The 14,363-nt window shown below is 39.5% G+C and overlaps 1 protein-coding gene across 1 annotated transcript in view; it reads left to right on the top strand.

The window, feature by feature from the left end:
- ablim2 (actin binding LIM protein family, member 2) overlaps nt 1–14,363 on the top strand; it is a 381,429-nt gene that overhangs the window by 351,854 nt on the left and 15,212 nt on the right. Inside the window, exons 16-21 of the mRNA XM_073043109.1 lie at nt 3,802–3,887; nt 5,172–5,310; nt 5,490–5,548; nt 10,048–10,093; nt 10,191–10,198; nt 13,939–14,019. Coding sequence (XP_072899210.1) covers nt 3,802–3,887; nt 5,172–5,310; nt 5,490–5,548; nt 10,048–10,093; nt 10,191–10,198; nt 13,939–14,019 — 419 coding nt within the window. The remainder of the gene's footprint in view (nt 1–3,801; nt 3,888–5,171; nt 5,311–5,489; nt 5,549–10,047; nt 10,094–10,190; nt 10,199–13,938; nt 14,020–14,363) is intronic.

Raw genomic sequence — 14,363 nt, 5'->3', positions numbered from 1 at the left:
TTTTTTACTCAGAGAGTGGTTGGTGCATGGTTGGTACCTGAGTCAGTGGTGGAGCCAGATACATTAGTGAAATTTAAGGGACTACTAGACCGGTATATGGAGGAATTTAAGGTGGGGAGTTATATGGGAGGCAGAGTTTAAGGGTCGGCACAATATTGTGGACCGAAGGACCTGTACTGTGCTGTACTAATCTATGTTCTATGTTCTATATGCAGGGCCCTTAGCATTGTCAGTGATCCCTCTAAGTCACATTTCATCAGGACAGATTATTACTTATTAATTTATTTGTGGTACTGTTTCTTTGTGTTATGTGTGAATTATATGTACTTTGTTGTGCACTTTGGCCCAGAGGAATATTGTTTCATTTTGTGATATGTAGGTGTACACTTGAATGACCATATACTTGAACTTGAAATGTCAAACACTGGAGGACATGCATTTAAAGTGATAAGGGGTTGGTTCAAAGTAGATGTGCCGGGCAATTTATTTTTACATAGAGAATGGTAGGTCCCTTGAATGTGCTACCAGGAGTGTTAGTGGAGGAATAATATTGACTTATTAGAGATAGTCAGCAAGGCTTTCTGTAGGGTAGATTGAGTTGACAAACAATTGAGGTTTTTAAGAAGTTGGCCAAGTTGATTGATAAGGGTAGGGAAAGGCATATTGTCTACATAGACTTCAGTAAAGTAAACCAGATTGAGGGTAGAGAATATTTGAAATACACAGTCACAGGACGTAACAGAGGCAGATAAAATTATAATGGGCAGATAATGGAATAGAGACATACTACCCTAATACAAGCAAATGAATTTCCCGTACAATGGCACTACCATCAAGATGGTTTTTATTTTTTGACTTTTCAATTCTAAATTCCTTTGTTCATTGTCATTTTACTCATCATGGTATCAGTGAAGAAAAATTACGAAGAATTATTTAATATCGACAAGTAATAAATGGGAGGGATTAAAAGGTTAATTCTGATTTTCGTGGATATAGTTAAGTGTGGTAAATTATTAGCGGTTTTTATAGGTATTTATAAATAAATTGTTTTTTCCAAGTATTTTTTCTATATTTTGCAATTCAGAATTTACTTTTAATATTTCAAATACTCTTCATTGTAATTGAACAATTGCATCAAACCAAGTAGTTTGTATTTCCAACAAATTCAGTTTTAAAGCTAACACCTATTTACCGATTCAATGTACCATACAGTACTTAATTAGCAGGTGGACCTTGCACAACGAAAACATCTGGTAAAATGCTCTTAACTTTATAGTTAATGACAATAGAAAAATCTGCAGATGCTGGAAATCCAAGCAACACACACAAAATGCTGGAGGAACTCAGCAGGACAGGAAACATCTTATTGTACTAGGATACCATTTTATAGTCTTATAACAGCCTTGAGCCTGGTGATACATGCTTTAGGCATTTGTATCTTTTATCCAATGGGAGGGGTGGAACAGAGAATGTGGATAGGTGTCTTTGGTTATGGTGGCTGCTTTATGAGGTAATGACAAATATAGGCCCAGTCCATAGAGGGGAGGTTGGTTTCTGTGATAATAGACAATAGGTGCAGGAGTAGGCCATTCGGCCCTTCGAGCCAGCACCACCATTCAATGTGATCATGGCTGATCATCCACAATCAGTACCCTGTTCCTGCCTTCTCCCCATATCCCTTGACTCTGCTATCTTTAAGAGCTCTATCTAACTCTTTCTTGAAAGCATCCAGAGAATTGCCCTCCACTGCCTTCTGGGCAGAGCATTCCATAGATCCAGAACACTCTGGGTGAAAAAGTTTTTCCTGAACTCCGTTCTAAATGGCCTACCCCTTGTTCTTAAACTGTGGCCTCTGGTTCTGGATGTGCTGAGCTATGTCCCCAACTCCCTGCAGTTTTCTTCAGGAGATAATGGTGTGTTGAAGGAAGCGAGTTGACATATCTTGGACAAAAACAGAAATACTCATCAGCTTGACAAGGTGCCATACGAGGCTGCTGAACAAGATAAGAGCCTATGGTATTACAGGAAAGATACTAGCATGGATAAAAGATTAGCTGACTGGAAGAAGGCCAAGATTGGGAATAAAGGGGCCTTTTTTGGTTGTCTGCCAGTGAGTAGTAGTATTCCACAGGTACTGATGTTGGGTCTGCTACTTTTCAAGTTATATATTAATAATCTGGTTGACAGAATTGATAGTTTTGTGGCCAAGTTGTGGATGATACAAAGGTAGCTGGAGGGGCAGGCAATGTTGACGAAGCAGGGCGTCTGCAAAAGTGTTTGAACAGTTTAGGAGAATGGGTAAAGAAGCGGCAGATGGAGTATAATGTAATGAAGTGTATGGTCTTTGGAGGAAGGGATAAAGGTGTAGAGTATTTTCTAAATGGAGGTGAAGGGTGAATTCAGAAATCAGAGGTGCTTAGAGACTTGAGAGTCCCAGTGCAGGATCCCTAAAGGTTAATTTGCTGGTTGAATCAGTAGTAAGGAAGGCAAATAATGCAACATTAACATTCATTTTGAGAGGAGGAGATTGTAAAACCAAAAATGTAATGTTGAGGCTTTATAAGGCATTGGTCAGACCACATTTGGAGAAGTATGAGCAGTTTTGAGCTCCGTTTCCAAGAAAGGATATGGTGGCATTGAAGAGGGTGCAGAGGAGATTCATGAGAATGACCCCGGGAATGAAGGTACGAGGAATGTTTGATGGTTTTGGGTTTGTACGTAGCATAATGGGAGGGGATCTCACTGAAACCTACTGAATATTGAAAGGGCTAGATAGGATGGTCCTGAAGAGGATTTAGTGATACAGCATGGAATAGGCCCTTCCAGACCAACTACCCTCACTGCTCAGCAACCCAGCTGGTACATCTGTGGAATGTAGGCAAAAACCAGAACACCCAGAGGAAACCCCCATGTACATGGGGAGGAACGTATAAACTCCTTAGAGATGATGTCAAAATTGAACTAACTCTGATGTGTTGAGCTGTAATAACGTTGTGCTAATTGTTATGCTACCGTGGCGTCCAATAGAGAGTCTAGGACCAAAGGGCCCAGCCTCAGAGTAGAAGGACATCCCTTTAGAAACAGAGATGAAGAGGAATTCCTTTACCCAGAGGGTGTCAACCTGTGGAATTCATTGCCATGGATAGCTGAGGAGGTCAAATAATGAGGTATATTTATAGTGGAGGTGCATAGGTTTTTACCTAATTGGTACAGGCATTGAAGGTTACAAGGAAAAGGCAGGAGAATGTGCTTGAGAGGAAAAATAAATCAGACATGTTCGAATGGTGGAGCAGACTTGATGGGCCAAATCCCCTGATTCTCATCTATGTCTTATGGTCCAGGTTAGACAGAATCTGTAGTAAGACAAACAGGATTAACACTTCAGGTTGGAGTCTTTCCATCAGAATGCTGAGTATTCCCAGCATTCCCTTGTTTTATTTCAGATATCCAAAGTCAACGTCAAGTTCATTGCCATATGTAGAGGCTCAATGGATTACTTGCTAGCATCATATAGGCAGCATTCATAGGAGAAAAAAACAAATTCAACATAAATTATACCCAATTTTTACAAGAAAAAAACACAATAAATCAAAGTATTTTAGTGCAATGTGATCAGACTGGTCGTTGTGTTGCATAACTATAATGGTGTTTAGGGTTTTTGCCGGTTGGTTCAAGAACTGAATGGTAGAAGGGAAGTAGCTGCTCTTCAGATAGTTTGGAGTGTGTTCAGGTCTTCTTTTAGAGCACATAATTGAAATCTTGTACAATTTTTGGTGTAACACTAATGGTGTTGTATTCTAGTGGGTGACTGGCAAAGCAGAGGATTTTGGAGTGAAGATAGTGATGGAGAAGGAGGACAACTGTACTGGGATAAAGATGGCAAGAAAGTAAGGACTGAAATCAATTAAGTTCCAACAATGCACATCTTCATTCCTTTCTTACACCAACTATTGAAGTACTGTATATTAATTGCACAAATCTGGCAGTGTGCTATAAACATTCTTACAAATATGTTTGTTGTGGAGATCCCATTGATTCATGTGTTTTCATCGAGGCTCAACAAGAGGACATTGGAATAATTAAGATTAGAGGCAACTATAGCTTAGATCCGTTTCAGCAGAGATGAGCTGAGGCTGGGATCTTGTCATAAATACTTGAGAAATAATATCTTTGTCCTAATATCCAGGTTCACCCAGATCCCATCCATCCCCAGTTTTGTAGCCCTGTAATCCACCAATATGGTCAAGAGCCACAATGCACAGAAATAGACCCTTTGCCTCACCATTGAGTACGTATCTGTGCTTATCCCATTTTTCTGTACTTGTCCCATAGCCTAATATGCCTTGGTGACTGAATGACATGTCCAGATGGTTAAATGTTGTAAGAGAGTACCTGTCCACATCACTTTCTCAAGCATGCTGTCCAGGTTTCAACCAGCCTCTGGATGAAAAAATTTCTTCAGATCCCTTCTTAATTCCCTCTTAAACATATGCCCTCTAGTCTTAGATACCTCTGCAGAAAAGTTTCTTACTATCTACTCTCTATGACATTCAAAATTTTGTATTCTTATATCAGGACCCCCTCAGCCTCCTCTATTCCAAGGAAAATAATCCCAACCTATCCAGTAATCTGAACTATTCCACTCCAGTCAACTTTCTGATGAATCTCTTCCGCACACTCTCCCGTATAATTCTATACTTCCTATAGTGTGGTGGCCAGAACTGCACACAATATTTCAGCTGTGGCCTCTTCAGTGTTTTATGAAGTTTCACGAAGGCCCTAATCTGAAATTCTGTGTCCTGTCTATTGAAGGTGAGCATTCCTTATTCCTTTTTCACCATTCCATCAACCTGTGTTGCGATCTTCTAGGATCATTGGATTTGTGCATCATGGTCTGTTTGTTACTCAATCCTCCCAGAGTCTTACCATTTGATAGTACCCTTATCAGACCTCCCAAAATATACCACCTCATTAAATACTATGTGTCATTAACAGCTGATCAGTACCATTTTATAGGCAAAGGCTAGCCTCCTCACTATTAACAATGTCATCAATTTTCATGCCTTCTGAAGACTTACCAATGCACAAGAAGGGAAGAAAAGGTGTAATCTGTGGTTTTTATTGTGTTTGTATCCTACCTGTATTTCACTTGCTTTCTCTGCTTGCACAAGATGAAGACAGGATCATTAAAGCGACAGGTGGAGACTATAGTTGACTCTCGTGATTTAGACCCTAAATCATCGTCTCGAAGTCCTGCTGCTGATAGAGAGCTGCTGCAAAGATCAAACAGTGAATCACTCTTTCAAACCAGTAAGTGCATTCCAAGCTTTGAAAATGTAATTTTGACATGTCAAATTGATCATTTAATTAATTAAATTAGAAAACTTGCAAGTTACATCCATTAGAGGCTAGGGGTTAAATCGCTGGAGGCACATATTAGACAATTTGGATATTTCCTAGTTTACTAAGTCATAATTATTTTCTTACAGGAATTCCTCACTCCAAATCAGCTTCTCTTCCTGGTTATGGGAAAAATAAATCACACAAGGTAAAGAAATTACATATTTAAACATTTCAGCAACTGTTATGTTAATGAAGTAGTGCCACATTGTGTAACAATCACTGAAATGAAGGAATTAAGAGTTAAATTGAATTTGAGCTGGTATGTAACAATAAACACGGGATCCTGCAGATGCTGGAAATCCAGAGTAACACATTCAAAATGTTAGAGGAATTCAGCAGATCAGGCAGCATCTGTGGAAATGAATAAACATTTGACCTATTGGGCCAAGTCCCTCCTTCAGGACTGAAAAGGAAGAGGGAAGACACAAGAGTAAAAAGGTGGGAGGGGAAGGAGGATTAGCTAGAAGGTGATAGGTGAAGACAGGTGGGTGGGAAAAGTAAAGGGCTAGAGAAGTATGAATCAGATAGGAGAGAAGAGTGGACCATGGGAGAAAGGGACGAGGAGGGGCACTGGGGGGATGGGGGTGGTGATAGGCAGATAAGGAGAAGAGGTCAGAGTAGGGAATAGAAGGAGAGGGAAGGGGAGGGAAAATACTGGAAGGAGAACACTATATTCATACTATCAGGTTGGAGACTACCTAGACAGAATATAAGGTGTTGCTTCTTCTCCCTGAGAGTGGCCTCATCATGAAAGAAGAAAAGGCCATGGACTGACATATCAGAACAGGAATGGGGATAGGAAATGAAATGTCTGACCACTGGGAAATTCCACTTTTGGTGGATGGAGTGGAGGTTAATTATCATTCAACCATACACGAATATAGCCAAATGAAACAGTATACCTCTGGGCCAAAGTGCAAAACACATTATCATCAGCACATAACACATTACACAAATAGCACATATGGTAATGATTTCAGAAAAACATAAGGTCACAAAAAATAATATAGCCGGAGTCCCCAAGTGGCATGACTGCAGATTTATGGGACACTGTCCTGGTCCAGCTTGTTCTTCCACAAGAAAAACACTAGAGGACAACACTGATGGGCTAGCTCCCACCCACTGGAGCTTCCAGTGCGCCACACAGGGTTCTCTCATAGTGCTTCAGCGTCTCCTCTCTTGGGCAGCTGCAGTAGTTGACCCTGTGGACTAGGCCTAGTCCTAGTCACATCTGAAGCAATGCAGCTCCCACATCATCCTTCCAGTGAACCAGGCTTGCAATATTTTATGTTATCAATGTCTAACAGGGTCTTGCGATCCTAATAAAAATGTTCAAGACAATCATTCACACCAATTGTTGGACCACGGACCTTCTCGGCACGACGATATGCAACAAAACTAGGGGACAACACAACAATAGTATGCAATAAATCTAGCTCCATCTCTAGGATAGTCCTGCAGTACTTGATGTTCTTAGTATCCAGCAGTGACTTGCGATTGTGAAGAAGACATACAGAACAAACAAATACACCTTTGGTTGGACCTAGAGTGACCACTGTGTCCAAGCACACAGCCATCTTACCAGAATGTCTTACCAATCCTTGATCTTTATTACAATAATACAGAATAACTTAGCTGATGCCTACTTTGATGTACACCAGTTAACACAGTCCCATTATCAGATATTTGGCTGATGCATACAAGGACATCTCGTATTCATGTTGGGTTACAAACCACATCTTGTGAGCATCTCCTGCTCTTCTTTCAATTTCAAACAGATTACTGATTGCAATTTACATTAGAACTAACAAACAATTCTCATTTGAATGAATGCCTTCTATTTTCTAATAATCCTGTAACTGCTGAATACTTAATACTTGCATTGATGGGTCAGGACATGGAATATAAAAATTGAGATGGTTTGTTGCAACTTTACAAAACAGTGGTCAGACCACACAGATGAATTTGTGCACCTCTGTCCACACTATAAATAGGATGTGGTTGCAGTGGGGAGAGTGCAGAAGAGATTCACCATAATATTGCTTGGAGGGCCTTAGTTATGGAAAGAGATTGGTTACAATGTGTTTTTTCTCTAAAGCAAAGGAGACTGAGCGGTAATCTGATTAGTGTATAAAAATATAACAAATATAGCTTAGGGTAAATCTTCAGAATTTTTTACACACAGTAGATATATCAAAACATGAAAGCAGAGATTTAAGGTGAGAGGGAGGAGTTTAAAGTGTGATCTGAGATACAAGTTTTTTTTATACACAGAGAGTCGTTGGTATCTGACATTCACTGCCAGGGAAGGCGATGCAATCAGATACATTCACTACATTTAAAACATTTGAACAGGCACATAAACAGGCAAGGCATAGAAGGACGAGGACATAACCCAGCAAGAAGAATTAGTATAGATAGCAAAAGGATGGCATAGACTTGCTGAGTTCAAGGCCCTGGTTTTGTGAAAAATTATCCTATGAGAAGAACCTACTGTCTGAAATGTTCTCCTTTTCATAGATTAATCAAGACATCACACATACAGGGATGTGGAATACCAGATTTAAAAAAAATTTAGATTCCTAATTCTTGAAGGGACCTCTTGTATGATTGAAATGGATTCTTGATTTCACAATAAACCTTGTTATGATCTTACACTTTATTGTTTACCTGCACTGCACTTTCTTGGTCACTTTTATACTTCATGTATTGGAGGATAGGGATGCGGCAGGGGCTGAGTGTATAGACCTGAACAACCACACAATGGAGTGCAAGTCAATTAGAGTTGACCATGGATATTGCGTCCTAGCTGTCTTGATATGCAAGCCTGGACAGTACAATATGGAGAGCAAGCTGTTGCCCATGTAGCAAGTTCCTTCTCTCCATGCATTTGATAAACCCAAAGGAACAGCAGAGACTGATACAGTTTGATACCAGCAGCGTCGCAGGAGTTTCCAGTCAGCATTGAACTCAACGTAGGACAGTCTTGGGGACGCCAGCTCTGGATTTTTCCTTCAGAGTTTACTCCCAAAACCTTCCCCATAAGTGGGTATAACCGTAAGGCAGTGGAGGTTTGAGATCAGAGTTTTCCTTCTCCTAGATGTGCTGCCAACCACAGCTGACAAGCCCCATCTATCTGAAGTGACTGGTTTTAAGGCACCGGTAACCCGCCTTTGCCCCTTCTCCTGTCAGTAGAAACGGATTCCCCAGGCTTAGTAGCTAAGAGTCAACTGTTTATTCTTTTCCTTAGATGCTATCTGGGCTGCTCGGTTCCTCCAACATTTTGTGTATGTTGCTGGGATTTCCAGCATCTGCAGATTCTCTTGTGTTTTCTAGATACCTGTTTGAGGTATATGGCAGAAATGCACATTCAGTGCATTAATGTGACAGAACATAGCTGAAAATTGTTCCAGAAAGCAAATTTGTAATGTTAAGGACCCAAACAATGGGGAGATAGAGACACACTAATGTCCTCAAGCTCCAGTTGTAAAGTCCAAAATTTTTTCCTTTGTCCAATGGGAAATCAAGACATTAAAAACTTTAACACGCAAGCCATCTTTACATTCATTATATTAACACATCTGCTGGTAGAGAAGTTGCCCATGCTCCCCCACTCAGAGCTTAATCTAACATTACAAAATCCAACCTAATTAGTGTATTCAGCAGATGATCTAATCAGCAGATACCTTTCTTACCTGTCCTGGCAAACAAGAAGATTGAGAAATTGCCAGTTGGAGTACAGGAGAGGGCCAAATTCTAATTTTGATTGTTATCCTGTCCACATTCTGTGAAGTGAGGGAAGTAAAATATTATAAGCAACATATTGTTTGGGGGGAGCTATAATATGTAACTGAAATTTCAAAAGTGTGAATCATTAAAGAGGTAAAATCCCTCCAGCATTAGGAAAGATTTCAAAGGTATTTCAATCCACTGATAGTCAAAAAACAAATTTTAAAAAGCACTAAGAAGTCGAGCAAAAATAAATGTGTGAAATCCTTTTGTTGGATTGCTCTGCAGTCAACCATTGGAGCTTCTCAGCACCTTGAACCCTGAAGTGTAAATGAGCTGCATATGCTTGTTGTAAAAAGTGTGTTCCTGTTCAACATCTATTACCTCAACCTCAACTCAGCATTCATGTAGTATAGTATTACAGCCTTCCTGAAGGACATGGAGGTGAGTTTGATTTCCAGCTTGTCAGTACTACTATCAGCTGTGCCAGCTCTAAGTGTAGTTTTATCCCAGCAGATGTCACAAAGTTGACTGATACTCAGCCAAAGCCTGTGAAAATAATTCCATGCTGCCATTAACCAGTTAGGCCTGACAGCACCTACACATATGATAAATGGCATATTGATGGATGCAGACAAACAAATTAACCTGCCACAAAAGGCAAGTACTGCAAGAGATCTAAAATAGAAGAAGAAACTTAGGAGCCAAACTAAATTGAGTGTTGTTCTTAATATAATCAAGGGGCTTTTATTTATTTAAAAAATAGGTGTCAGACAATTTAATCATTTAAAAAATGCTGCCTGTGGAGTTTTGTATATTCAAAGAATATTTATCATATAATAATAGTTAAAATCATTGTATATTTCTTCATTATATAAAGCTCCTAATATTTATATATAATTTCCCCCCTCTTAGACTTCAGACTTTGAATCAACTCATGATACCAGCTGGGGAATGAGAGGTGAACAACCATTTCCAGTACTATATCACATTGTAATCCATAAATAAAGCTATTTAGATTTACAGTAACCTTTTCTATTTTACTCTTGTCTTTACAGAATACAAGGTAAGAAGTTAACCTCTTCTCTTAAGTTCCCAGTTCTCATACACCAGCTGCATCTGACCAGGTTATGATCTTGTTTTTTCATCAATTGTGTTTAATTCAATAATGCACTGAATTGCAGAAATATTTAACATGGACATTTGGCCTCCAGTAATACAAAGAGCCAAACTATCAATTATCTGGAATGATCTCTTAATGTCACCAATGCTATGAAAGAGGATTAAACAGAAATCAGTGTACCCATGCACCTAGAAATTAGCTCAGAAGACTGTATTTTCCTGCTGCTGTTTGCAATTCCTGATAAACAGAGGCTGAGTAAAGGAAAAAAAGACAAAGTACAAAATAATTTGCCTCATGCTAAAAGCAATTCATAGAACTGACATATTGGTTTTAATTTCCCAACCGTCCAGTAAGTGCATTTTATTTTTCCATCGCTTTGTCCATTTGTTTAACCTCATACTTGGTCTTCAGCTTTACCTCACCATACTACATGGCTTAAATCATAGCCCCTGTGCTGGATTAAAATATTCAAGTGGGCATAGCTCTTTACAACTTTAACAAAACTACACTTCTAGCAATACAATTCATTCCCTCTCCCCCACTGTTACACTGGCGCCCTGTCATTCCCATTCATTCTATTCTCTTATTCCTCTGACATTTAATACATATGATTTTTCCATTCTCTGCTACTCACTTTCCCATTCCTTTAAATATCTCATTTTTGCTAGACTCACAACTATCTTAAACATAGAAATCCCTTTTGTTGCCATCTCTGATCTTCTATACTGATGGCTTCCTTATGCTTGAATTCCTCTGCATATCCTCCTCTGACAATTTCCTGTCTGCAGTCTTCACCAGGTTTTACATTAGACATGGACACACACCCACATTCATGGTGAATTTCAGAAAGAATTGAATCTTCGGTTGTCAGATTGTTTAAGGTAGATACTTATAAAGTCATACTTCATTTGCAGAAAATTTGATAACTAATAAAAAGAAGTGACAGATGAATCATTCCACACATCAAGACAATGTCTTATTTCGGCAAGAGTGAAAAAAGAATATAAAAGTGATTGGACAACAATAAAGTGGACTCAATCATACTTTTATAGCTTTAAAACCTTCCAGATTTTAAGCTTTGCATTAGAAATGGAAAGATACTGTAACCGTGATATGCAGGTGAATTATTCCAATTATAAGACCATAAGACAAAGGAACAGAATTAGGCCATTGAGTCTGCTCCATCATTCTATCATGACTGATTTTATTATCGCTATCAGCCTCATACTCCTGTCTTCTCCCTGTAAACTTTGCATGCCCCACAATTCAGGAACCTGTCAACCTCTGCTTTAATTATACCAAATGACTGAGCCTCCACTTCCACCTGTGGCAATGAATTCTACAGATTCACTATCCTCTGCTGAAGAAATTCCTTCTTATCTCTGATATAAAAGAACATCCTTCTATGCTGAAGCTGTGCCCTCCAATCCTAGACTCCCCCACTTGTGGAAATATCTTCTCCACATACACTCTATCTCGGCCTTGAGATTCCCCATTATTCTTCTAAACTCCAGTGAGTGCAGGCCCAGAGCCATCAGACGCTCCTTGTAAGTTAACCCTTTCATTCCTAAAATCATTATCGTGAATCCCCTCTGAATCTGTTCCAATGCTAGCACATCCTTTCTTAGATAAAGGGCCCAAAATTACTTTCAATACTCCAATTGTGGTCTGACCAATGCATTTTAAAGCCTCAGCATTATATCCTTGCTTTCATATTCTAGTCCTCTCAAAATGAATGGCAATATCACATTTGCCTTCCTCACCACTGACTCAACCTGCAAGTTAGGCTACATCCACACTAGACCGGATAATTTTGAAAACGCCGGTTTCGCATAAAAACGATAGGCGTCCACACTATGCATTTTTGAAAATATCTGTATCCACACTGAAATGGAGATTTCGGTGAATCTCCTCCTGCTGCGCATGCGCAGAACACATCTACCGAAAGCAAGCGACATGTTTGGTGTCGAATCTCACCGTAAAAGTGCGCATTTGTTCAGTTACAGACTAGAAAAACTTAAAACGATGGACAGCTGTTGACTGTCATGCAGGAGAACTTAAAACTAAAAAAAACAAATACTGGAGCATACGGCGGCAACTGACAGGGAGTTCACGGACAGATTGACCCAGCTGACGACAAACATTGAAAAACTGACTAACTCTGTTGCATTAATAAAGTACCTTGTTAAATGTGTAAAACATGTCTGCATCAGTGTTATCTTGTATTTCCATACAATGTTACATTAGGCTGTTACACATCTATTGTCAGTGAAGTACTTGCATAAATAGGTAAACCACCTTCATACCAGCAAGGACAGAAAACAGGGCAAAGTGAGTATACGTATCTATTCAGTAAGTTATGGGTCAAATTATTTGTTGAGTACATTTCTAACTCTTCTGGCTTCAGTCTCGTTGCCGTCTGTTCTGAAATTGTTAGGTTGCGTTCAAGAAAACAATGAAATGGCATGCTGCCGTCTGACAGCGTTTTCAAAAGTCTCCAGTTACCCCGTCCACACTGATCTGCCTGAGAAGCATTTTCAAAAATACCCACCCTGGAAAGTGTTTCTGAAAAGCTCCGGTTTCAGGGGATGAAAACGCCATTTTAGTGTGGACGGAAGGTAAAAACGAAGAGAAAAAGCTTTGGTTACGGATTTATCCGGCGTAGTGAGGATGTAGCCTTAATATTTAGGTAATCCTGCATGAGTACTCCCAAGACCCTTTGTTAAAAAAAAACCAGAACTAGCGTATGGAAGATAGTGTAGGCCTTTATTTCTTCTACTTAAGTGAATGGCCATACACTTACCTACACTATATTCCATATGCTACTATTTTGCCCATTCTCCTAATCTATCGAAGTCCTGTTACAGACTCCCTGCTTCCTTAACATTTACCTTCCTCTCTAGCTATCTTCATATCATCTGCAAGCTTGGCCACAAAGCCAGCAATTCCATTTTTCCAATTATTGAAAAGAAGCCATCCCAACACTGACCCCTCTGGGACACCAATAGTCACCAGCATCCAAACAGAAAAGGCTGTATTTATTCCTGCTCTTTCCTCCTGCAGTGGGCCTATCTACTGTCCATGCTAGTATCATTCCTGTAATGCCATGGGCTCTTGTTAAGCAGTCTCATGGCACCTTGTCAAAGGCCTTCTGAAAATTTAAGTAAACAACATCCACTGACTCTTCTTTGTCTATCTTGCCTGTTATTTCCTCAAAGAATTCCAAAAGATTTGTCAGGCAAGCTTTCTCCTTAAGAAAACCATTCTGACTTTGGTCTATGTTATCATGTGCCTCCAAGTACCTCGAAACCTCATCCTTAATAATCTTCCCAACCTCTGAAGTCAGGCTAACTAGCCCATAATTTCATACAATTTTCCCCCTCCCCTTCTTAAAGAGTGGAGTGATATTTGCAGTTTTCCAGCTCTCTGGAACCATTCCAGATTCTAGTGATTCTCAAAAGATCAATACAAGTCCCTCCACAATCTCTTCAGTTAGCTCTTTCAGAACCCTGGGGTGTAGTCCACCTGTTCCAGATGACTTATCTTGCTTCTGACCATCCATCCAGCTTCCCAAGCACCTTCATCTTCGTAACAGCAAGTACACTCACTTCTGCTACCCGACAGTCTTGAATGTCTGGCATACTGCTGATGTCTTGTTGTTAAATTACTTTTACCTGTTACAGATTTACCCTTATGAAACATTAGCTGTTACAATGAAAGCTCGTGTCAAATTACCAAAGGATGTCGACAGAACCAGGCTAGAGGTATGAATGCTTATGGTAAACAATTACAGCTTTCACCAACAAATTCTTTTCTTTCATAATTTGAGTGCATTTTAATACACAAGTTGTTATAATTTGAGGTATGAAGGTGCTGCAAATACAAACCAACCTGTCAGCCTTCCCATTAGTTTCAGATATTTTGTATCATGTAGAACTTTGTTCTGAAAATTATTATTGATAGTGCTTTTAAACACTCTTTAACATTTTTATGTAATTTCACTATTCTACTTTGATTGTCTGGAACTTGAATTCACATGATTCACGTGAATGTCTGAGACTGGGTTTCAGCATTAAAGAAACATAGAAAACCTACAGCACAATACAGG

The sequence above is a fragment of the Hemitrygon akajei genome, chromosome 4 (genome assembly GCF_048418815.1).
Source record: "Hemitrygon akajei chromosome 4, sHemAka1.3, whole genome shotgun sequence".
In the NCBI taxonomy this organism is placed as follows: domain Eukaryota; kingdom Metazoa; phylum Chordata; class Chondrichthyes; order Myliobatiformes; family Dasyatidae; genus Hemitrygon; species Hemitrygon akajei.
Note: the sequence above shows the minus strand (reverse complement) of the source record. Positions and strands in the feature narration are given on the sequence as shown.